At 45.4% G+C, this 26,404-nt stretch overlaps 1 protein-coding gene across 1 annotated transcript in view; it reads left to right on the top strand.

Moving 5' to 3' along the window:
• Nucleotides 1-26,404, top strand: part of BNIP3 (BCL2 interacting protein 3) — a 79,447-nt gene that overhangs the window by 42,407 nt on the left and 10,636 nt on the right. Inside the window, exons 2-5 of the mRNA XM_068255255.1 lie at nucleotides 13,389-13,566; nucleotides 16,659-16,740; nucleotides 21,042-21,148; nucleotides 22,982-23,131. Of these exons, the coding sequence (XP_068111356.1) occupies nucleotides 13,389-13,566; nucleotides 16,659-16,740; nucleotides 21,042-21,148; nucleotides 22,982-23,131 (517 nt within the window). The remainder of the gene's footprint in view (nucleotides 1-13,388; nucleotides 13,567-16,658; nucleotides 16,741-21,041; nucleotides 21,149-22,981; nucleotides 23,132-26,404) is intronic.

The raw sequence follows: 26,404 nt of genomic DNA, 5'->3' as shown, positions 1-26,404 counted from the left end.
GGTCTCTGGGCTAGATCAGTCCTTACGTCCTTCTCAAAGTGCTACAGCCAGTCCTCGTGGTCTCTGGGCTAGATCACTCCTTACATCCTCCTCATAGTGCTACAGCCAGTCCTCGTGGTCTCTGGGCTAGATCAGTCCTTACATCCTTCTCATAGTGCCACAGCCAGTCCTCGTGGTCTCTGGGCTAGATCAGTCCTTACATCCTCCTCGTGCTACAGCCAGTCCTCGTGGTCTCTTGGCTAGATCAGTCCTTACATCCTTCTCATAGTGCTATAGCCAGTCCTCGTGGTCTCTGGGCTAGATCAGTCCTTACATCCTACTCAAAGTGCCACAGCCAGTCCTCGTGGTCTCTGGGCTAGATCAGTCCTTACATCCTTCTCAAAGTGCCACAGCCAGTCCTCGTGGTCTCTGGGCTAGATCAGTCCTTACATCCTTCTCATAGTGCTATAGCCAGTCCTCGTGGTCTCTGGGCTAGATCAGTCCTTACATCCTTTTCAAAGTGCCACAGCCAGTCCTCGTGGTCTCTGGGCTAGATCAGTCCTTACATCCTTCTCAAAGTGCCACAGCCAGTCCTCATGGTGTCTGGGCTAGATCAGTCCTTACATCCTTCTCAAAGTGCCACAGCCAGTCCTCATGGTCTCTGGGCTAGATCAGTCCTTACATCCTTCTCAAAGTGCCACAGCCAGTCCTCGTGGTCTCTGGGCTAGATCAGTCCTTACATCCTCCTCATAGTGCTACAGCCAGTCCTTGTGGTCTCTGGGCTAGATCAGTCCTTACATCCTTCTCAAAGTGCCACAGCCAGTCCTCATGGTCTCTGGGATAGATCAGTCCTTACATCCTCCTCATAGTGCTACAGCCAGTCCTCGTGGTCTCTGGGCTAGATCAGTCCTTACATCCTCCTCATAGTGCTACAGCCAGTCCTCGTGGTCTCTGGGCTAGATCAGTCCTTACATCCTCCTCATAGTGCTACAGCCAGTCCTCGTGGTCTCTGGGCTAGATCATTCCTTACATCCTTCTCAAAGTGCTACAGCCAGACCTCGTGGTCTCTGGGCTAGATCAGTCCTTACATCCTTCTCATAGTGCTATAGCCAGTCCTCGTGGTCTCTGGGCTAGATCAGTCCTTACATCCTTCTCATAGTGCTATAGCCAGTCCTCGTGGTCTCTGGGCTAGATCAGTCCTTACATCCTTCTTAAAGTGCCACAGCCAGTCCTCGTGGTCTCTGGGCTAGATCAGTCCTTACATCCTTCTTAAAGTGCCACAGCCTGTCATTGTGGTCTCTGGGCTAGATCAGTCCTTACATCCTCCTCATAGTGCTACAGCCAGTCCTCGTGGTCTCTGGGCTAGATCATTCCTTACATCCTTCTCAAAGTGCCACAGCCAGTCCTCGTGGTCTCTGGGCTAGATCAGTCCTTACATCCTCCTCATAGTGCTACAGCCAGTCCTCGTGGTCTCTGGTCTAGATCAGTCCTTACATCCTCCTCATAGTGCTACAGCCAGTCCTCGTGGTCTCTGGTCTAGATCAGTCCTTACATCCTCCTCATAGTGCCACAGCCAGTCCTCGTGGTCTCTGGGGTAGATCAGTCCTTACATCCTTCTCAAAGTGCCACAGCCAGTCCTCGTGGTCTCTGGGCTAGATCAGTCCTTACATCCTTCTCAAAGTTCCACAGCCAGACCTCGTGGTCTCTGGGCTAGATCAGTCCTTACATCCTTCTCAAAGTGCCACAGCCAGTCCTCATGGTGTCTTGAGTTACATTGTCAGTCACCATTTTCATGCCACCACCAGTCCTTGTATCCAGGTGCTGCTATCTCCGGGTGTCATCACCATTTCTTTCATTCTTTTTTGGGTGCCATCTCCAGTCTTCGTGTCTTTTGATAACTTTGGGTAAGTCACTCACCTGAACTTACTAACTTATTTCTTGTGAGGGGTCAGAAGACTTCAGGACTGGAGATGGTACCTAGATGAGTTCATGTGAAATGACACTTGCAGTCTTGCACCCGGGAGAGGAGGCACCAAGGAGAATACACAAAACCAGTACGTGAAGAAAAATGATTTATACTTACCTAGGGCTTCTTCCAACCCCCTTTAGTGTGTTTGCTCCCTTGCCATCCTCTAAGACCGATCTGCTATCCTCCTGTGATCCAACTGGATTGCTGGCCACCGTGCATGTGCTTTCCTGGCCATGCGCAGAACGCAATGGCGCTCATGAGGTTGGAGGCATTCCGCGCTTGCACAGTTAGGCCCCGTTTACACTTAATCAGTTGTTCTCACTTATAACTGAAAGAAAACTGATTTTCAAAGTACGGTATATACCGGCGTATAAGACGACTTTTTAACCCTTAAAAATCTTCTGCAAAGTGGGGGGTCGTCTTATACGCCGAGTATCAGTCTGGAGGTAGCGTCAGTAGTTGGAGTGCCGGGTACCGGATGTCAGGCTGTGGTGAAATGACCTAATCGTGCAGTCTTCCTGTGAATAGAAAAGTAGATTGCGCTCTGTGTTTAAAGAAAAGACTTGCTGTAATAGTTTCTTGCGAGCAGCCGCTCGCGCGGGTATCAGTGCGGCTTCCGGGATCATCTGACTTGTGACGTTTGCGCTCCACAATACAGCCCGGAAATCTCATCAGTAGAGCGCACACGTCACCAGTCAGGTGACCCCGGAAGCCGCACTGATACCCGCGCGAGCGGCTGCTCGCAAGAAACTATTACAGCAAGTCTTTTCTTTAAACACAGAGCGCAATCTACTTTTCTATCCTTCTGGAAGACTGCACGATTAGGTCATTTCACCACAGCCTGACATCCGGCTGACACTGGGGTAGTCTTATACGGCGAGTATACCCCAACCTCTATATTTTAACTGGAAAGTTGGGGGGTCGTCTTATAGGCCGCTATATACGGTAATGCCCATGTTTTCCTATTGCACCTTTCACACTTAAAAGAGAAACTCCGATCAAGAATTGTAGCTGATACCCCCCCCCCCCCCTTTTACATGAGAAATCTATTCCTTTTCACAAACAGGCCATCAGGGGGCTCTGTATGGCGCATATTGTGGTGAAACCCCTCCCACAAGAAAAGTACCTACTCTTGGCAGTTTCCTGTCTGTGAACCTTGCTGCATTGTGGGAAATAGCTGTTTACAGCTGTTTCCAACTGCCAAAAAAGCAAGCAGCAGCTACATCACCTGCCAGCAGTAAAAATGTCACCATGTAATCTCAGAATGTGAATCAGGGATTTAAAAGATTTTACAATGGGCAAACACTGACTAAATCATTTACACATAATTATTGTAAAAATGAAGCACTTTTTTTATTACATTATTTTCACTGGAGTTCCTCTTTAACGCATTTTAACTGGTCTCTTTTCACAATGCACTGCTATGGAAAAAATGCGTACCAATGTATACTAACGCACACTAACTGATTAAGTGTAAATGGGCCCTTACAGTCTTAAAGGGAAGGTCCAAGCAAAAAAAAAAAATGAGTTTCACTTACCTGGGGCTTCTACCAGCCCCATGCAGCCATCCTGTGCCCTCGTAGTCACTCACTGCTGCTCCATTCCCCCGCTGGCAGCTTTCTGACCTCGGAGGTCAGGGACACATTGCGTACATTTTTACACATTCCCACTAGTGCAGGAACATTAACGCATACATTTTTACGCGTTAGTGGTGCAACGCGTAAATTTTTGTTCCTGCACTAGCTGGAATGCGTAAAAATGTACGCAATGTGTCCCTGACCTCCGAGGTCAGAAAGCTGCCAGCGGGGGACTGGAGCAGCAGTGAGTGACTACGAGGGCACAGGATGGCTACATGGAGCTGGTAGAAGCCCCAGGTAAGTGAAACTCATTTTTTTTTTTTGCTTGGACCTTCCCTTTAAAGAGCTGCACAAGTGCAGAACACTTCCAGCAACAGAAGCGCTATGGGTTGGTGCACGCAGGACCCTGTATGTAAATCTGCAGACTTTACGGGGCTGACAGCGGCGCACCCGGGAGGACGGCGAGGGAACTGACTACAGAGGGCGGATGAAGCCACAGGTAAGTATAAGTCCTTTTGCTTTGCTCGGGTACAGTTTAAAGCACATATTTCAGGCACAGATGTAATGGCTTATCCATTGTTGGATAGAACACACAGTAGCTCCTCATTTCGATGATCTCACGTCGCGGTGACTGTGCAGGCTTATGTACTGATTGCAATAGAGGCCAGAGGTCCAGCGTTGGGGGGGGTTCAGTCATCAAGGTTCTTTCTCCGCTCTTTACACCACATTACTGCACACAGCCGCAAGTAAACACTGACTTATCACCCACATTGTGTTCTGTTTTATCCGTCCCTGGAGGAGGGAGGAATGGGGGATTAGCTGCAACTATTTAGTCCTTGCATTTTTTACATGCTTCTCATTATGTCTCCATCAGAACAACCTTATAAAAACAAATGTTCTGTTAATTTACTGACTGTATAAATCGAATCAAACGTTATACTACTAATGATGACGTCCAGGAAATCCTAAAAATCTCATTCAGTCCAGTAACGCATTTATTACAGGTGTGGTCATACCTGCCGCCTGTCATCTCCTGCACATCAGTTTACAGATTGGGAATAGTAGGAGCAACACAGCGCTGTCAGAGTTTCCGTACAGGAGTGATGACTCATCAGTGTGCTGCTGCTCCTCACAGCCCCAAAATTGATGGCCTGTTTCATCTGTTTTTTCAATAGTCACCAATGTAGAGGGAAGGTTCTAGATCTCGTTGAGGAATCAGAGCAATTTTTGGGTACCTGGAGTCGGTGGTTTCATAAACTGAGGAGTTGGATTCGGGGGATTTTTGTACCAACTTCAGAACCCTGGTTCCAGCCCTGTCCCTATTGAAGTTATTTTACTTACTAGGCCGAATACCTATTAGGGACTCCTTGCATAGACTTCAGAAGTACTTCCGTCACAAGATCATATTTATGACCCCTATTTTGTGTGACGTTGGTGGAAGAACCGCGATCCCCGATCATGGAATGTTACCCGCGGGTTGATGGCGAGGTTGTTCATGCCGTCGATGGACTTTGGTGTGAATGTCGAATTGGGCTAAGTGAATTCTATAGGGTTGAGTCAGCTTTAGACGTATAACAGCCAATTACATACAGCCATCATTAAATTCAGCACGAAAACTATGGGCAAACACACACTAAACTGTGCACTCTACTACTACTACGAATGCCCTCCGATCTTGTTTTTATGATATAGAACAGTGATTCTCAACATTTTATTGGTATGCACCCCTTTTGAAAGATTGTGCTCACCAAGTACCCCCTGGTAGGGTAAAAATATTCCCAGGTACAGCTTGACACATATATTTCAATAGTAGTACATGAAACATAAGAAACCAAGTCCATCAGCACGCCAGCCACCATTTCAAATGCAACATACACTTTATTGTGCACTGGTCCACGTTAAATTCTGACAGTTGTTTCGGGGGCCACGCAGGGTCCCCCTTTCTCAAGGCATGCGGTATGCGCCTAGACCCTGCGTAGTCCCCAAAACAGTTGTCGGAATTTAATGTGGAACAGTGCACAATAAAGTGTGTGTTGCAATTGAAATGATGGCTGGTGTGCTGATGGGCTTCGTTTCTTACATTTGATGTGATACTGCCTTCATCACAGCATCAAGAACCTAGCACTTGATGGTGTGCCAGCTTCCTTACTACTACCAGCAGCCCGGCGTCCGAACCAGCAGCCCGGCGTCCGAACCAGCAGCCCGGCGTCCGAACCAGCAGCTGGCTGGTGTGCTGATGGATTTGGTTTCTTACGTTTGATATGATACTGCCTTCATCACAACATCAAGCACCTAGCACTTGATGGTGTGCCAGCTTCCTTACTACTATAGTTTACATGGTAATTGTTTCTAAACCATTTACATGCATTCTGGGCCGTTTCAGACAGGTGTCTCAACCAGCAGCCCGGCATCTGGACCAGCAGCCTAGTGTCTGAAACGAGAAACTATTTGAAAAGTAGAATAACAGTTTTGTTTTACTGGAGTGTTTTTTTAAAAAGGCCCTGTCTCCCGGGAGTAGTAAGGAAATTTCAGACGGGCGTCTGAACCAGCTGCGTTCAGACGCCCGTCTGAAATTTCCTTACTGGGGTCTGAACCAGCAGCCTGGGGTCTGAACCAGCAGTCCGGGGTCCGAACCAGCATCCCAGCGTCCCGGAGTCCGAACCAGCATCCCAGCTTCCCGGAGTCCGAACCAGCATCCCAGCTTCCCGGAGTCCGAACCAGCATCCCAGCTTCCCGGAGTCCGAACCAGCATCCCAGCTTCCCGGAGTCCGAACCAGCATCCCGGAGCCTGTGCCACTAGCCCAGTGCCTGCACCAGCAGCCCTGCGTCCGAACCAGTAGCCCTGCGTCCGAACCAAAAGCCTGATGTCCGAACCAGCAGCCCGGCATCAGAAATGAGACACTGGGCTATTTTAAAAGTAAAATAACAATTTTGTTTTTCTGGAGTGCTTCTTTAAAAAGTCCCTGCCTCCCAGGAGTAATAAGGAGATTTCAAATGTTATGAAGGGTGACCGAATCTGATATGTTGAAGAATCACTGACGTGCGGACAGCGGCGTATCTCGCTTGGCACAGTCCCCGCTTCCACGGTGTAAACAAATGTGAGTCAGCGTTTCATCAGGGCCAGTGTTTGTACCAGCAGATTCCTCCTTTCACTCTCAGACAAAGGATCAGAGGAACGCTCTGTAATCTAATTAACTAGAGTACGGGCATTGCGTTGCCTCTAGTGAGCGCTCAGATCGTGTCGTACGGCTATATTTAGCTGAACTTTTGTTCTTTTGCCTTCAGAGTAAGGTGAAAACAAACACCATGTGACAGCAGTCACTTGATTTGCACATACTGTACGCTGCGTTTGTACATTAAGTGGAAAGATGGGGGCGATAAAGGCGAAGTATGCGGAGCGGTGACGACATTCGTGTGCCTCGGAAAACATTGTTACTGTTCTCCTGGTTAATAATAAATCTGAGGCTGTTTATCCTTATCGCTGAACTTGTGTGGCCTTTGTTTGTTTTGTAATCCTTATTTAAGTGCGCCATTACCTTAATGAGCCCAAGCTACCTGTGTCCATAAAAGGCTTGTGCATTACCTGTGTATATTTGCATGCAAGTTTTTTACACAAAAAAAGTGCAAATGTTTGAATGCGGCTAGTCTATAGGTCAGAATATGCTTGCATGTGGCTAGTCTGTAGGTCAGAATATGTAGAAGCTTTCCAGAGGCGCCAATAGAATAAAAGTCACTTAAACGAGCTTAAAACCGATGGGGCAGCTTATCAGCATCAAAACCACACAGAGGCGCTCAGTGTGGTTTTGATGCTGATAAGCTGTATGCTCCTTTTTGATTGGCCTGATGAAGCGGGATTGCGCCTGTGAAACGCGTTGCCTATTTTTACTGTGGAGTATAAATAAATTGTTGTTTGACTGTTGATGCCACAGTCCTTCCTTTGTTTGCTTTGTCCGCATGGATTGGATAGGCCCACCACTGCCCCATCGGTTTTAAGCTCGTTTAAGTGACTTTTATTCTATTGGCGCCTCTGGAAAGCTTCTGCATATTGCTAAGTCCACCCTTGGTGGAGGGTTGTACCCATCTTCTTCCCATCTACAGAGAGCGACTTTTAATCCTGAGTGGGGTCAGGTTAATCTCCCCACCTGCCTTCACAGTGGTTGCCTAATGGTAACCCTGGTTTGTGAGTATTAAATTGTTATATTACTCATTATTAATTATCATCTATACAATATCACACTATTGGGCTCTTGGTGTCCCCCCTCCCTTTATAGGTCAGAATATGCTTGTATGTGGCTAGTCTGTAGGACAGAATATAGTCTAGAGGTGGCCACACACGATACAATAAAATTATCCGATTTTACAGTAATTCGATAAAAACGATCGTATCTCTCGAAAAAAATCGAAAGTTTTTTTTTTCATTCAACTAAAAAATCTGATCGGATTTCCCGTTTTTTTCGATTTAAATTGATCCGGAATGCCAGATATTTCTCTTCAACTTCTACTAAAGATTGTATGGTATGTGTTGGATTGTAAATTTATTAATATACACACCCTAGCAATTTTCCCTGAGTTTCCAATCAGTTTTATCATAATTGAGGAAAAAATTGAACATAGGTGTGTGGTACATTGGTCATATTTTTGAAATGTCAGAAAAATTGATTGCAATTCTTAAATTGAACAGATATTTAAAAAATTGTATGGTGTGTGACCACCTTAGGACAGACTACACAAAATCTGCTACATATAATCTGAATACACGAATCGGCTACTGATTGAACTGAAAGGCTGTTTATTATTTTCTCTGTTTTGAAATGTTTATCATGTAACTAGTTGACCTAAGCCTATTTAAAAACGGGCTCTATGTCTTTCACCGCCACCACTGTACGTTGCCCGCTGCGCGCGTGCGCACACACACACACACACACACACACACACACACACACACACACACACACACACACACACACACACACACACACACACACACACACCATATACACACACACACACACACACACACACACCATATACACACACACACACACACACACACACACACACACACACACACACACACACACACACACACACCATATACACACACACACACCATATACACACACACACACCATATACACACACACACACACACACACACACACACCACACACACACCACACACACACACACACACACACACCATATACACACACACACACACACACACACACACGCATGCACGCACGCACGCACGCACACACACACACACACACACACACACACACACACACACACACACACACACACACACACACACACACACACACACACACACACACACACATACATGCACGCACGCACGCACGCACACACACACACACACACACACACACACACACACACACACACACACACACACACACCATATACACATACACACCATATACACACACACATACACACACACACACATACACATACACACACATACACACACATACACATACACACACATACACACACATACACACACATACACACACACACACACGTACACGTACACACAAACACACACACACACGCACGCGCGCGCGCGCGCGGCCCCGTCCTCCTGTCCCAATGGCTGTCCGTGCGGCACATGCGCAGTAGTGCAAACGCAGGGACACGGGGCGCAGAGACACAGGGGAATTATTACATAGGATTTTTGTCTTTGCACTTGCACCTTGTCACTGGGCACTTTTCCCCTGACGAAGCCCCCCATTGAGGGAGTGAAACATGTAGGGTCAGTGGTGGGATCTAATCTTTATATGTATCAATAATTACTCTAGAGCAAATAGCAAGGGGCTGTTCCTTGCAGACAAATAGATACAAGTGCCCGACGGATCATATACTTACCAATGCCCTCTCCCTTTCCTTGCTGAAGATTCAAACTGTATTCTATTTTTCAGTGGCCTACGCTACTTTAAGGCTGCTTACACACCAAGACGTTACAGGCGCACGTTAGTGCGCCTGTAACGCTCCCCCAACGCACAGCAATGTAACACAAGTGGGCTGTTCACACAGCCCACGTTGTGTTACATGTAACGCTGCACGTTCTCCGCAAAGTGCAGCATGCTACGGCGTTGGAGCGGCTATAGCCGCGTTAGACTGTTTGCACATGCGCAGTGGGGGGCGGAGAGGAGGCGGGGAGAGCCAGCTACAGTAGCCGCGCACATGGCTACTTAATAGTCACTGCACTGGCGGGCGCTGATTGGCCGGCGGGACCACGTGATGCGGAGTGTCTCGCTCCAAATCACGTGGTCCCGCTGGCCAATCAGTGCCACTCTGGGAGACATTATAGGACTCGAGCCGCCTAACGCGGCTCACTCTACCGTCGGCTCTTGCAGCACCATACGTTGTGTTAGGTGCACGTTATGCGACCTTAACGTGCCACCTAATGCAACGTCTTGGTGTGCAAGTAGCCTAATTCATATATTTAACAAAGTTAGTTTTAATAGAATATTAGTCTCCTCCATAGTTTAAATTAATGTGTTTGTAGTGTATATGACAGATAGCTTCCACCTACTTTGCGTCATCCCTAAAATGTATTTGAATTTTCTCATTTCCTGTTGAGAATAATTATGTGCGATTTCAGAAGCATGCAAAACAAAATTGCAACGTGCTGTCAGTTTACTTGTTTCGCAAAGCAACTCGAAAGAAAATGCGCATGCAATGGAAACAAGCCCATAAACTTTCATTAACATATGTTTTTGCTACACGAAAATGCAGATATGGGGAACAAGTCCCAAAGGGGCTCTTTTCTATACAACACACTGCAGTCATGGTTTCCACCTTTTACAACAAGCGTGCTTTTAGCGACAATTTGCACCAGGTATTGAAGAAAGGAATACAGGCCAATCGCAAATGCACAAGAGATGCAGCATGCAATGCATTTGCAATCAGCCAAAAAAGCAAAGCGCGCTTGTGAAAAAAATAGCATTGTACTTGCAATCAGCAAGATTCGAGCACGCCGATTAAAGAGAATCTGTACTGTCCGAATTGTACAATAAAAAAAACAAACCAATTGAGTCACGGTGATCTCCTGGATCCCTGTTTGCCATTTCCGCCACTCCCCGCCGTGATCCTGGCTTTTAACAAACATGGCCGCTAACCCAGGAAGTGATGTGTATGTATATGTGTGTATGTATGTATGTATATATGTATATAATATGTTACAGTATACTACAAGTTTTCGTTACATAGTGAACTCCAGTCAGGGATTCTCAGTTTCTCAGCATGGGAAGCTCCCTTCCCCCTCAGACAAGCTGAAATTTAGAGCAGAGACCCTGTCTGTGACTAATAAACAAAGCACACACACAGAGCCTGCAGGTGGTGTGGGGAAGGGATGCATAACTTCTCCCTATCACAGCAGAGGCAGTGCATTCCTCCCTGGGTCGACAAGGCTTGACAAAGAAAAGAAGATTAGATATATTGCAGAGACAGTGCAACTAGAAAAGGCTGCAGTAATCCAGACCACATTAGAACAGGTATAGGAACTTATAGGATAGAAGAAATAAGGCTGAAATTTTTGTTAGAGTCTGTTTAAATGAATCAGAACGCAGGTGATGGAAGTGGGCCCTAAGGCTTACCAGGCTCGATGCAGCCTTTGATAGAACCAGGGCTGTGGAGCCGGTACAAAAATCCTCCGACTCCCGACTCCTCAGTTTAGGATTCCACCGACTCCGACTCCTCTAATTTGCATATTACAATCATGTTGATTGAAAGTATGTAACATGAAATTCGTCTCTTAATTGCCAACGCTTAGGAATTTAAAAGACAACTAAAGTGAGAAGGATATGGAGACTGCCATATTTATTCCCTTTAGTCCTTGGTAAAAGTCCTTGGTAAGAGTACTTGTAAAAGGTACAAACCGGAACAAAGAACATCTATCAGGCCCTAGGCAATGTAAGTGTGGGTACATGTAAGATTGATGTGCAGGTACTCTGCAGGGGAATGAGGGGATTCTTCCTCTATTACACATTCTTCATGCACAATCTGAACAAGTTTTATAGGTGATAGACAACACCTCTGTGTTCAATGTGCCCAACATTCTCAGTGGATTCCCTGCAGCACTCTTGAGAGTGCATATGTAGAGTATAGTACTACTGTGTAACAAAGTAAACTTGAGACAGATGAAATTAAAGTTTTACACATAACTAATCAGTCCCTCGCTGTCCTCCTCCGCCACCTGGATCTTCTGCTATGAGTCCAGGTACTTGAGCCAGTCTGGCGTAGTGCGCATGCACAAACTCCGCCACCGGGAGTGTACTACACCTGCGCAGCACTATTGTGCAGGTGCAGAACGCTCCTGGCTGTGGAAGCGGCATGCAGCCGGACTGCGCTGACTGGCTGAATTACCAGGACTCATAGCAGAAGATCCAGGTGGTGGAGGACAGCGAGGGACTGATTAGCCTGAAGGGGGCTGGAGGAAGCCCCAGGTATGTATAAAACTTTATTTTCATCCGTCTCAGGTACCCTTTAATTTGTAGTCACCAAACCAAATTTTAACAACATATCAAATTATTTTATTTCATCAGCAAAGAGAGTGCATACATTTGCATAAATCAGAATCAACGCAGAATTATTTCCATCTCATTGACCATCTCTATTAGTGACACAGCTACACATCAGGCTTTATTCTTACAGCATAGATGTTATTTAGTGTATATAAGAGATTCCTGTGTACACATCATATATACAGTCACAATCAGATGTGTATATCTGACTTTAAAAATACGGGGACTGCTTTATTGAAGCAGCACAAGTAACTCATTTTGATTGGTTTATTTCATTTTTTGTGGACTAAGCACAGCTATTACTGTATGTAGAAATTATTTATGATGCCTATTATCTGAGAAATAGAACATTTTATCATACTTTCTATTTTAATTACAGTTTAAATTCATTAGGAGTCGGAGTTGGTGCATTTTTTCCCGACTCCGACTCCAGGCACCCAAAATTACCCCGGCTCCGACTCCAACTCCGACTCCACTGCCCTGGATAGAACACCTGGCAGACCTGTCTCAAAAAAGTACTGCCACTAGTTGGTGATCGATTTCCACAAGTGGTGATTAATTGCACTGTTTATGTGAACTTCTACGATTGTACTTTTTCTCATACTTTAATGTTTTTTTGTTCATTCATTATCAATGAAAAAAAAAGCTCTGCTTTCCGAGTTGATCATATTATCGAATGATTGTTCTGTTAAATATTGACATTTGCATTTCATTGGCTATCTTTAGCTGGCACTCATTTTCTTATTTCTTCTTATTTTAAAGTGGATCCGAGATAAACTTTACACATTTCATAATTGTGTCCCTTACACATAGTTTATAGGGCATTCCTCAAGCCAAATACGTTTATTTTTTAAATACCCTAATTCCCTATAAACTAAACAAGCGTTGCCCACAGCTCCTCCTGCACCTAGGCATTCCGAGTCCCATGTAGCAAGTGCTCATGTGAGCTCAGTCTGGGGAGGAGGAGGAAGAGGTGTTACCAGTCAGAGGCTTCAGAGGCAAGGGGGCGGAGAGGGGAGGAGTGGAGTTTTCAAAGACTGAGGGGTGGAGATGCACAGCAGCTTGCCTGTATGATGACAAGCAGAATATGGCTGCTCTCATTGTATCACAGGAAAAAATAATATTCTGTTGAAGCGGTTTGCAGCTAGATTTTCTGTGTAAACTATCTAAACTTTAGATAAGATATATAGACAAGTTACTTGTTCTAGTTAGTTTTCCATCTTGGATCTGCTTTAAATAAGAACTGAAGTTTTTATTGGGTATTCTGTCTGATGTCTTCAATGTTGTTTTCTTTTTTTGCCCCTGCAGGTTCCTGGGTAGAACTACATTTCAGCAATAACGGTAACAGTGGCTTGGCACCGCTAGCCGGGCAAGTGACCCCACCAGCCTCAATCTCATTTCACAATGGCGACATGGAGAAAATCCTCCTGGATGCCCAGCATGAGTCTGGCAGAAGCAGCTCGAGGGAGAGTTCAAACTGTGACAGGTGAGTATTACTAGAAAGAATATACCCTCTCCTGACAGAGCAGAGAACTGAGAATAAGATTATAAAGCAGTCTATAAGGGCTTGTTCGCACTATGAGCGTTTTCATGTTTTTTTTTTTAAGCGCTGGCAATTTTTTAAAATCGCTTTAAAAGCGCTTGTGCAATGATTTTCTATGTGAGTATTCTCGCATGAGCGATGAGCTTTCTTTCCTATCGCAAACACGCGTCCTGCACCATTTTCTGAGCGTCTGAACTTCAATGCAAGGTATAGGAAAAGCGTAAAACTCTTGAAAAAGCGCTTGGCTTTGTGACCGCTTTTCCCATTGGCGTAGCTAAGAAGCTGTGGGCCTCAGTGCAAGTTTAGCATTGGTGCCCCCCAAGCATGCTATAGGTAACAATTGATACAACACACCAAAACCAATCAAACACAACTACAGTGTCAGAGGTGCAAGAAGGGGATGGGGATCAGCTTGACCACCCTGGCGTTCTATTAAGATCGCCAGGGCGGCTGCATGAGGGTTTTTTTTAAATAAAAAAAAAACTATTTCATGCAGCCAACTGAAAGTTGGCTGCATGAAAGCCCACTAGATGGCGCTCCGGAGGCGTTCTTCCAATCGCCTCCGGCGGCCAGAAGTAACACGGAAGGCCGCAATGAGCAGCCTTCCGTGTTTGGCTTCTCCTGTCGCCATGGCGACGAGCGGAGTGACGTCATGGACGTCAGCCGACGTCCTGACGTCTGCCGCCTCCGATCCAGCCCTTAGCGCTGGCCGGAACTATTTGTTCCGGCTGCGCAGGGCTCAGGCGGCTGGGGGGACCCTCTTTCGCCGCTGCTCGCGGCGGATCGCCGCAGAGCGGCGGCGATCGGGCAGCACACGCGGCTGGCAAAGTGCCGGCTGCATGTGCTGCTCTTTATTTGATCAAAATCGGCCCAGCAGGGCCTGAGCGGCACCCTCTGGCGGTAATGGACGAGCTGAGCTCGTCCATACCGCTAAGGTGGTTAATGATCACTGCTATTCAAATCATCTATAGAAGTGAGTGTTATCAGCACAGGACCAATAAAGAGCTAATACTGTGTTTGAGGGGTGGGCCCCTCTAGCCCAAGGGCCCCGATGTGGTTGCCACCTCTGCAACCCCTATTTCTACGCCACTGGCTTTTATCCACAAAGTACATTAAAGTGATTCAGTTCCAGGTCAAAAAGTTGATTTCCTGGTTGTGTTTAAAAAAAAACAGGCGCTAATCCCCAAACAAAAGCGCTTACAAAAACGCTAATCGCTCAAAAATCGCAGTAAAAAGCGCACGATGATTGCGATTGCGCTGGTGATTTTCAATGTGAGATAGGCCTTATAGTGAGGCTGTGAAATTATCGTGCAAACGCTGACAGGACAATCGATTTCCATCCGAAATCGATTGTTCCCGACGATTCCTTTCGTTCTGTCTGTGCGGAAGATTTCCCTCGAACGCCAGCGGGTCAGGAGTGCGTCGATAGCAGCGTTCGAATGCCCGACGACCGACGCAATACAGCGGCAATACATTACCTGCTCCGGCCGGGGCGAGTCCCTGCTCTCTCCGCTGTCCTCTTCTCCGCTGGGCTCCGGCTGGCTACTTCCTGTCCCGGCAGGAAGTTTAAACAGTAGAGTGCCACAGATTGTGATCAGTTTACTGCAAACAGATTGTGAATCGATTTCAGCCTGAAAGGCAGCCATATGATCCCTCTCTGATCAGATTCGATCAGAGAGGGATCTATCTGTTGGTCGATCTGATGGCAAATCGAGCAGTGTATGGCCACCTTTAGAAGCGGAGGATCAGCGAAACAGCCAGGCAATGTTCATTGTTTAATAGTAAATAAATATGGCAGCCTCCGTATTCCCTTCTGGTGTGCTTCAAACACGGGGGAATTCTAAAACCTCACCTGATGGTTCTTGTTGGCAGTGAGGACATGCCTTATATGCTGTGTGCTTGTAATTGATCTATGAGATGTAGAAGTACACTAGGCATAAGCTCGCCTGTTTAAAACGGGCGCTAGGTCTCAGCTGCACCCCCCTCACCACCACCTTTCCCATGCCGCAAGCTCACGGCTGCACTCCCCGTCACGCACGCTCATGGCTGCGCTCCCCCTGCACCCGTCCTCCTGTGTCCGCCCCCGTGCCACACATGCGCAGGAGCGCAAACGCACGGACGCAGGGACTGGAGAGGACGCGGGGACTGGAGAGGACGCGGGGACTGGAGAGGACGCGGGGACTGGAGAGGACGCGGGGACTGGAGAGGACGCGGGGACAGGAGAGGACGCAGGGACAGGAGAGGACTCAGGGACAGGAGAGGATGCAGGGACAGGGGAGGAGACAGACAGGAGAGGACGCAGGGACTGGAGAGGACGCAGGGATTTATATTATAGAGGCAAATCGAAGAACATCTGATTTACTTACCTGGGGCCTTCTCCAGCCCCTAGAAGCCTATGTGTCCCTCGCTGCAGCGCCTCTCCCAGCCAATGTCCTGGAGTCCAGGATCCCACCCAAGGGAGGAAGCTCCACATAACTAAATCCTGATTTTCATTGATTTGCCTCATGTATCCTTTAAAGGACGACTCTAGAGTAAAAAATAAGCAATTAAAATCTGACAGAACTGACAGATTTTTGACTAGTCCATCTCCTCATGGGGGGATTCTCAGTTTTTTTTTTTTTTTTCAAAAGCATTTTGTGAACAGCAGTTCAACTGCCGAAATAGTAAGATACCAGCCAGCCTCCCTACTCACTTGTACACTTTTTTGTCAGTTAGACTTAACAACAGGAAATGCTTTTGAAAACAAAGAAAACCGTGACAATCCCCCATGAGGAGATGGACTAGTCCAAAAACTGTTGGTTCTGCCAGATTTTAACTGCTTATTTTTTTCAGTGGAGTGCTCCTTTTAAGTATTCCCTGTATTGATATATAATGAAGTCTGTGCCCTCAATATAGAGGCCAGAGGTAACACAAATGAAGGTATTTAGGTCGGGGGTTTATGCAGCCCGGGTCATGGCAAGCCTGAATGAAATTCTAGCCGTGATTACAGTTCAATATGGCCGATTTTTATATCTTTGTTTTCTTGTCTTATGCAGCCCCCCGCGATCTCAGACCCCCAGCATCCAAAGGCTGAGTGACAGCGAGACGCAGAGCAGCAAAGAGAAGAGCAGCTCTCAGGTAATCGCCTCATATACTAGAAGTATAAAGTGGATGTTGTGCAGTATATTCATTAGACAGGGTGATACCCGGCTGCTTGTCCCGAGCTCCAGTATACAGGCAGACGCCGGATCACTCGCCCTTCTTACTCTATCCCTGCTGCGTATGTATCCTATACTGCTTACTGGGAGGGAGGAGTCCATTACCTTCTGGCCACAGTGTCCTTATCTTATCTTAAATGGGAAGCCCCTGTTATTTGCATGGAACATGGACATTACCTTGCTCATCAGTTGTCCTTTGAGTTTTAAATGACAGCAACTGATACATAACTGACAGCTACTGAATTATTTCAGTTCTGACAAAATCTTGTCAGAACAGAAGGAATCGTTGTTAGAAGAAAACGGTTAGCTTCTGAGAGGAACTGACGGCGAGGTAAGTATGTAATCTTCATTTGCAGGTACATCATGTGTTCTTGCTCATGTCATCTTGCTCTGTTCAGGTCCCTTTTTGAATCTTGGTGGTTGTGTAAATCGAGTTATAGATAAACAGATGTGCCAAGCATCTGGCGTGAGTCGTTCTGCAGCGCACCTCACTGACATCTGACTGATCTCAGCCCCTATCAGCCCCAGGCTATACATCTATATATACCCTTATCTTTAATTTGCCTAATGCAATGACTGCCATCCATGCGGTGTTGCTACAGCCCTTTACAGTTAAGTACCTAAAAATAAATATCTTAAGTAGGTAAACGGAAAGCCATTTAAGCAGGGCATGCTAATGTAATGTGCTGTGCAGGAAATCAGATATCCCAGCACATTAGGGGAAAGCTGGAAGTGGCATTAGTGAGAGCTTTATGGAATGGAACATATGCAGGGAGAATATCCCCTCTCCACACTGGGGCTGTCAGGTGAGATGAGAAAACGCCCGCTCAGAGTCCTGTAACTTCAACCTGAGTATATAAAACACATACAGGAAATCATTTCCTCTAGCAGGAGTTCACTCCGCTTCCCAGGAAGTGCTTAAAGAGAACCTGAGGTGTGTTTAAAGAATGTTATCTGCATACAGAGGCTGGATCTGCCTATACAGCCCAGCCTCTGTTGCTATCCCAAACCCCCCTAAGGTCCCCCTGCACTCTGCAATCCCTCATAAATCACAGCCGTGCTGTGAGGCTGTGTTTACATCTGTAGTGTCAGTCTCAGCTGCTCCCCCGCCTCCTGCATAGCTCCGGTCCCTGCCCCCGTCCCTTCCCTCCAATCAGCAGGGAGGGAAGGGATGCAGGCGGGGACTGGAGTTCTGCAGGAGGCGGGGAGAGCAGCAGACTGACACTATAGAGATAAACACAGCCAGCTCTGACAAGCTGTTTGTCAGCAGCATGTCTGTGATTTATGAGGGATTGCAGAGTGCAGGGGGACCTTAGGGGGGTTTGGGATAGCAACAGAGGCTGGGCTGTATAGGCAGATCCAGCCTCTGTATGCAGATAATATTCTTCAAACCCACCTCGGGTTCTCTTTAAAGAGAACCAGAAACGAAGCACCCTCATGTATTTTACCATATATATCCATGGGAACATGACAGTAAACACGTACCCTACTCTTTGTTTCATTCTCCTCTGCTCAGTCTGCCTGTTCTGCTCTCATAAAATCTCCGACTGAGCATTCAGTCTAGCTTTGCCCCGGAATCATTATAGCGGAGTCAGTCTTCTGTGATGTCTTTTCAAGCCCAAGCCCGCCCCCTCCTGATTCTGCTTTCCTGCTAAGAGAATACATAGCAGGAAAGCAGAGCCACAAGGGGGCAGACTTGGGCTTGACACGATATCACAGAAGACTGACTCCGCTATAATCATTCAGGGGCAAAGCTAGACTGAATGCTCAGTCGGAGATTTTATCAGAGCTGATAACAGGCAGACTGACCAGTGAAGAATGAAACAGGCAGACTGAGCAGTGAAGAATGAAACAAAGAGCAGAGTAGGTGTTTACTGTCATGTTCCCACTGATATATATGGTAAAATACATGAGGGTGCTTCATCTCTGGTTCTCTTTAAAGCCGCAGGGACAGCCATTCTATCCCAGGAAAAAAAACAAACACCTATATAAGTAGATAAATACTTCATCTACTTACATAACATATGTATTGTACTGCCCACGTTTTGTTTTCAGTGGATTTTATATAGTAAGTAAAGAAAATTCTGTTCCTGCCATTTGCCATCTTGATTCTTTCTGACTGAAGCCAATCCTGATGTAATTTCCTCCCTTACCTTTTTTTTTCCTGCCAATCCCTCAGCCCTGAACTGCCCTCAGCCAATCAGTGATGAGCAGGAATGTGGGAGGGGTGAGGACAAGCTTCCCTCTTGTTGGCAATAGCAAAAAATAGAGCCAGGCTTAGTGAGATAAGATTTATTACAGCAGAAACATTTCTGAATAGATTGGAATGCTTGCAATGCAGGGTCAGGCTGCGGGCTGCATAATAGACACAGACCAGCGGGGAAATGGAATTAGATTTTGCGGCTAACAATCCCTCTTTTAATGGGGAACCGTAATGACAAGTAGTAGAATGTGTGACGCTAGTCTACTTTAGGGGACCCAGCAGGAAACCTCAGGGAGATTCTGCTAACAGGTTTCATATTGTTCAGAAAAGGCAGGTATACCACTGCACTTGCTGCAGGACAGAGCTGGACCTGGGTAACCACCCTGTAAGACAATGGAAGCAGAAAAGAGGGTCCGCTTCAATGTCACGTAGCATTTATTAGGGACTTATCCCAGAACAGTAAAAGGAACACTTTGCTAATAAATGCTATTTTCTTTTCTTCTTCCAGGTTTCATATTGGTTGAATATTGTGGGCATAGTTTACTACAACCTATCTGAAACCTGTTAGAGGAATTTCAGTATGAGGTTACCTGCTGGCGGGGCTGTGGAGTCGGAGTCGGGCAATTTTGTGCACCCGGAGTTGGAGTCGGCGTCGTGGTTTCATAAACTGAGGAGTCAGAGTTGTAGTCGGATGATTTTTGTACAAAATCCACAGCCCTGTTAAGTAATAGACTAAGGAGTCGGAGTCGAGGAGTCGGAGCAATTTGGGGCACCTGGAGTCAGAGTTGGAGTCGGAGTCGTGGTTTCATAAACTGAGGAGTTGGAGTCGGAAGATTTTTGTACCGACTGTCACTCCACAGCCCTGCCTACTGGGTCCCCTAAAGTAGACTAGTGCCCCAAATTGCTATTATTATTTAGTATTTATACAGCGACGACCTATTCCGCAGCGTTGTACAGAGTAAATATATTGTCTTGTCACTAACTGCCCCTCAGAGCGGCTCACAATCTAATCCTTACCATAGTCATATGTCTATGTATGTATTGTGTAGTGTATGTATCGTAGTCTAGGGCCAATTCGTGGGGAAGCCAATTACCTTATCTGTATGTGTAATGCAAACTGTATGCAGCCTGAAACTGGCCAATCAAAATCTGCATTTCATTGATCCAGTGTCAAGCTGTGTACAGATTGCATCACATTTGTATGCAAGATATTATATTCTTCTCCTTCTCCATCTCTAATTAGTGATGTCTGATGCTTGGATAGAGGAATGGACACGCCCAGAGGCAGAGCCTGGCCGGGAAGCTGTGCTGAGCATTGCTGCACTGCCCCCGAAGTGCTTCAGTTGATTAGTGTTGAGCTCCTCCCTTTAACAATATGACATCACCGCTGGCAGGACCCTATGGGAAAGCTGCTGGCATTTTAGCAGATGCTCCCTCACAGCTTCCTTGCAGGCTCTGCCTCCACATGTATGAATGTGTAGGGTGGGAAGGCAGGACTTTAAAGAGGAACTCCAGTGAAAATAATGTAATAAAAAAGTGCTTAATTTTACAATAATTGCGTATAAATGATTTAGTCAGTGTTTGCTCGTTGTGAAATCTTTCCTCTCATTGATTTAAATTCTAACATCACATGGTGACATTTTTTACTGCTGGCAGGTGATGTCAGTGGAAGGAGATGCTGCTTGCTTTTTTGGCAGTTGTAAACAGCAGTTACTTCCCACAATGCAACAAGGCTCCCACAGCGTGATGTCAGTACCTCAGAGTTGTGAGGTGCTGACATAATCAGTGGGAGGGGTTTCACCACAATATCAGCCATACCGAGCCCCCTGATGATCCGTTTGAGAAAAGGTAAAGATTTCTCATGTAAAAGGGGGTATCAGCTACTGATTGGGATGAAGTTCAATTCTTGGTCGGAGTTTCTCTTTAAGTTTATGTATGAGCTTCCTGTATGCAACTGCAAAACATTGCTGGATGATATCTCACTATAAGTGAACTCTGATTATGTCTTCCTCCGACAGTCCGAGGAAGATTACATTGAGCGGCGGAGAGAGCTGGAAAACATACTGAAGAAGAACTCCGACTGGATTTGGGATTGGTCTAGCAGGCCTGAGAACATCCCGCCCAAGTAAGAGTCTTGCCATTGGCTGCTGTTTGTATGAAAAAAGCCAAGTTACACACACACACACAATTACTGTCGCCCAGGAATTGGGACTTGACCCCTTGGGTGACAGTTAGGGGTGGAGTTTTGTACAAAACACGTCAGTAGCCTACAGGCTAGCCATGCACTCTGTTGCTATGGAGAGGGTGGGATGGCTCACAGAGTGGGCGGGGTGAGTAGGAGAATGACAGTCAGCCTGCACTTGGCCAAGACTAATCTGGCAGTTCGTATCTCTTGCTGATGCATCGATGATTGACACATGTATAATAGGAGGACCTGACCAGCCGCTTTGGCCTAGAACCATCTATTGCGATAATTACCCTTACTTCCGCCAGCACTACCGCGAGTTGCTCTATTAGCGTAACCCAGGGTACTTTGTCTAGCTAAGGGTACCCTGGGTAGTGCTAATGGCATATTGCCGTGCGGTGTCTTTGCATAGCAGTATTACTGCAAAGTCATGCATCGTCCCCATGGTCTCCAGTGTGTGCAGGACTTCTCTCCTCTTAAAGGACAACTGTAGCGAGAGGTATCTGAAGGCTGCCATATTTATTTCCTTTTAAAAAATACCAGGTGCCTGGCAGTCCTGCTGATCCTCTGCCTCTAATGCCACAGACGCTGAACAAGCATGCAGCAGATCAGGTGTTACTGACATTATTGTCAGATCTGACAACATTAGCTGCATGCTTGTTTCTGGTGTTATTCAGACACTACTGCAGCCAAATCAGCAGGACTGGCAGGCAACTGGTATGGATTAAAAGGAAATAAATATAGTAGCCTCCATACTCTTCTCACTTCATTTGTCATTTAAAGCTTATGCGAACTGAGAGGGATACAGAGGCTGACCTATTTATTTCCTTTTAATGCTGATTGCCGGACTGTCCTGCTGATCCTCTGCCTATAATACTTTCAGCCATAGCCCCTGAACAAGCATGCAGATGAGATGTTTCTGACTGGATTAGCTGCATGCTTGTTTCAGGTGTGTTATTCAGACATTACTGCAGCCAAAGAGATCAGCAGGACTGCCAGGCAACTGGTATTGCTTAAAAGGAAATAAATATGGCAGCCTCCATATACCTCTCACCTTTAAATCTACATATTGGATTGAACTGTACATTCCTCAGATTACTCGGAGACAAGAATCGGGTAACATTACTTATGGTGCCCATACACGGTCCAATTTTTGATTTTTTTTTTTTTATTGGATAATTTAGTTTGATTATTTTGTTAGATTGAATATAAATATTTTCCAACATTTCCGATCGGATTTTTATTCCAAAAACTGGATAATTGTTAGTTTTTCTTGATGGAAAAAAAAAATATTATTTTCGATTCAATCATTTTGGTTGAAGAAAAGGAAAAATCGAACATTTTTATTGTACCACAATATGGGCACCATTCTAGTGGCCATACACACACAGATTGCCACCCACTGTGACAAAACAATCGTTCCCTGTCTGATCTGAATCCAATCAGAGAGGGATCAATTCCTATCACACACAGCACATCGATTTTCAATAGATTGCAGCATGAAGTGAGAGGGAAATGGAGACTGCCCTATTTATTTCCTTTTAAGCAATACCAGTTGCCTGGCTGCCCTGCTGATCCTCTGCCTCTAATACTCGTAGCCATAGGCCCTGGAACAAGCATATGCGGTTGGCGGCGGCTCAGCATGTATAACAGAATATCATTTCATAATAAATAGCTATATATGCTGTCCTTTTCGGATTGCATGACTCGTTATTCTGTCGCTCCCTATTTTTAATGTGATCCTTTTGTTCTTCGTTATTTTCTTTAATCCAGGGAGTTCGCCTTCAAACATCCAAAGCGCAGCGCCGCCCTGAGCATGAGGAACACCAGCGTGATGAAGAAGGGTGGCATTTTCTCCGCAGAATTTTTAAAAGTGTTTCTCCCCTCCTTACTATTATCCCACCTGCTGGCCATCGGGCTGGGGTGAGTATACTACAAACTGCACAGCCATTGGGGGGAGAATGTAACCCAACCAATCAGAAGAGGAGCTGTCATCCATACTATCTCAGAAAAAAACCCACATATATAAATAGATAAATACTTGCTCTACTTACATAACCTATGTATTGCACTGTTCATGTTTTGATTTTAGTAATTTTTCTACAGTACAAAAAGAGAAAATCCTTCCTAGCATTTCCCATTTTAAGTGTGGCTATTTTGAAGCCAATCCTGAAGTCATTTCCTCCCTTACTCTCCTCTGCCTGATTTACCCGCCCTTCACTATAGAAAGTGCATTGTCTCAGCATGAGAAATACTGGCCAATCAGAGAGGAACAGAGATGTGGGAGGGGAAAACAGGAGGGAAAGAGGCTTCAGCCAATCAGGCTGCATTAGTTAAGTCTGAGGGGAAGTAGAGAAGCAAAAAAGGACAACCCAGCATGCCCTGCAACTTCCTTTATGTGTACCGAATTTTGTGTGTACCAAATAAGTCAGGTAAACTGGGGAATGATCATTTATCAACAAGAAAAGTAAGAGTGATTTTAACTTTTGGATTGCCTGGTTAGCATTCTTATTACTTGTTTATCAGATAAAAATAAAGAATTGATTTTTGATTTTATGCCTGACAGTTACACTTTAACACCCATCTATTGAGGGGCTAAAATTGGCTGCAGAATGTACGTTTTATTAAACGTCCATTTTGCATGAAATGGTTAAAGCAAACTTTTATTGAAAATTCTTCACAACTTCAAGTAACAGACTCACCACAGTGTGCTTTTTCCTTTGCTCTTTCTTTCCCATATCTGATTTCTGCTGCTAATTTAGTTTTTTTTTTTTTTGTCTGCATGTTAGCAGCCATCTTGCTGGGAATGTCAGCACTATGCACACAGGCAGGGAGAATTCACTTGACAAGTTTAATGTAGAAAATATAAAAATAAATTTTCTCCCACTTGAGCTCCTCTCTGCTTTATCTAAATTATATTGTTTTACCGGTGCACAGTGGCATCTAAATAATCTGCAGAGCCGCAGTTCCCAAATGATGTCTAGCTGCAACTTCAGATACTTAGGTGTTACCTCTGCCTCTGTGCTTCCCTGATGGGAGTTTGTTTGTACCAGAGAATCAGAACAAGGTCAAGGAGTCAGACAGCACTGTAGACCATTTTACAGACACTCCCTCAGATACATGAACATGAATATTAAATGAAAATTTGCTGAAAGGAACTTGATTTGCAAAAAAAAAAACGTACAAAGGTAAGGTGAGGGTCAGTCAGCTATCTCTTATGTTTGTATAAGGGGTCCTGGAATGGTGTCTGGGATTGCTAAAATTTTACTGATTTCTGGGGAAACCAGAGACACAGTTAAGAGAATTTGTTTATTTACAGCTGCCAGAGGAATTTTGATTGTGTGCATTTTTTGAGAATAACTAACTGAGTGGAGATTGCAATGAAGAGTAGTATTAATGATATTAATGCTTCCTCCACGCTTTCTTTGGGACTTTGCTGCAGCTCTCACCATTGGCTAACCAAAAGGGACAAGTCACAACACCTGAATACTCCCGCCTGCCGCTGTTCAGCACAGAACAAGCGGACCCGGTCAGGAGAAACTCACTGTTTTGCTAGTAGCATTGTGTTTCAAGTGATTCCGATACTTTCTCCTTCCAGCTTGAAAGGAGGAAACATCAGAGTCACATGGAATACAATGCAACTCGCAAGCCTGTGAACTCCTCCTGACCCCGTCCACTCATTCAGTGCATAATAGCGGCAGTCGGGAGTATTCAGGTGTTTTGAATCGGCTATACTACAAGAGACCAATCGGTATGATCTCCAATCATGTGACCCTGACAATCCCTGCACAGGCAAACTTTTTCTTCCCCCCCCCCCCCCCCAATTAAATTTCCTCAGGTAATATACAATTTACAGGGCACCCATTAGAAAGGTGTTACGGTAAGTTACAAAATGGCTTGTTATGCAATTATTTGTCTTACATAATTATTTTTTTGATGACGGCAGAGTTTTAAGTATTTATTGCCTTGGAGATGTATTTTATTTACCAGATCAGAGAGTGCAGAGGTAGGCGGATTTATTGCAGAACTTTTCATGCTATTGTTTGTAGATTTGCAGCGGCAGGATTAAAGTTCTGCGCACGCTGTTCTTTTTTTTATCCTGAGAAATGCTCGGATTATGAAGGCCTGCTCAGAGCAAACTTCAAACCAGGAAAAAGAAGTCCCAAACATCGACTGCATACAGGAATGCCAGCCGTGACCTTACTCTGCAAACGTGCTTTGTGTCATATTCGCTTCCATACCGCGTAGAGATGTAATGGCAACATGATGGTAAACGTCGGAAAGACATCTTTTGGTTCTAAAGTGGAAACAAACTTTCCACATTAAATAGTTCTTCATAAGTCCAGTCCTTTCCTATCCAATGTTGCGAGTGTGCTCAGGCCTTTACACTGCTGGATCAGGGTCAGCCATACTATGCCATGAAAAAAAACGCATATATGTATAAGTAGATAACTACTTGTTCTACTTATATAACGTATGTATTGTACTGCCCACATTTTGATTTCAGTGAATTTTATATAGTAAATAAAGAGAATTCTGTTCCTGGCAATTTCCATCCTTTAATCCACAAGTCAGTAGATATACGTCCTCTGTGACTCCATCTAAGCCACAAGTCAGTAGATATACGTCCTCTGTGACTTCATCTAAGCCACAAGTCAGTAGATATACGTCCTCTGTGACTTCATCTAAGCCACAAGTCAGTAGATATACGTCCTCTGTGACTCCATCTAAGCCACAAGTCAGTAGATATACGTCCTCTGTGACTCCATCTAAGCCACAAGTCAGTAGATATACGTCCTCTGTGACTTCATCTAAGCCACAAGTCAGTAGATATACGTCCTCTGTGACTTCATCTAAGCCACAAGTCAGTAGATATACGTCCTCTGTGACTTCATCTAAGCCACAAGTCAGTAGATATACGTCCTCTGTGACTCCATCTAAGCCACAAGTCAGTAGATATACGTCCTCTGTGACTTCATCTAAGCCACAAGTCAGTAGATATACGTCCTCTGTGACTTCATCTAAGCCACAAGTCAGTAGATATACGTCCTCTGTGACTTCATCTAAGCCACAAGTCAGTAGATATACGTCCTCTGTGACTTCATCTAAGCCACGACTCAGTATATCTACGTCCTCTGTGACTTCATCTAAGCCACAAGTCAGTAGATATACGTCCTCTGTGACTTCATCTAAGCC

This window comes from Hyperolius riggenbachi, chromosome 10, assembly GCF_040937935.1.
Source record: "Hyperolius riggenbachi isolate aHypRig1 chromosome 10, aHypRig1.pri, whole genome shotgun sequence".
NCBI classification, from domain to species: Eukaryota; Metazoa; Chordata; class Amphibia; order Anura; family Hyperoliidae; genus Hyperolius; species Hyperolius riggenbachi.
The sequence above is the reverse complement of the archived record's forward strand: the minus strand, read 5'-3'. Positions and strand labels throughout refer to the sequence as shown.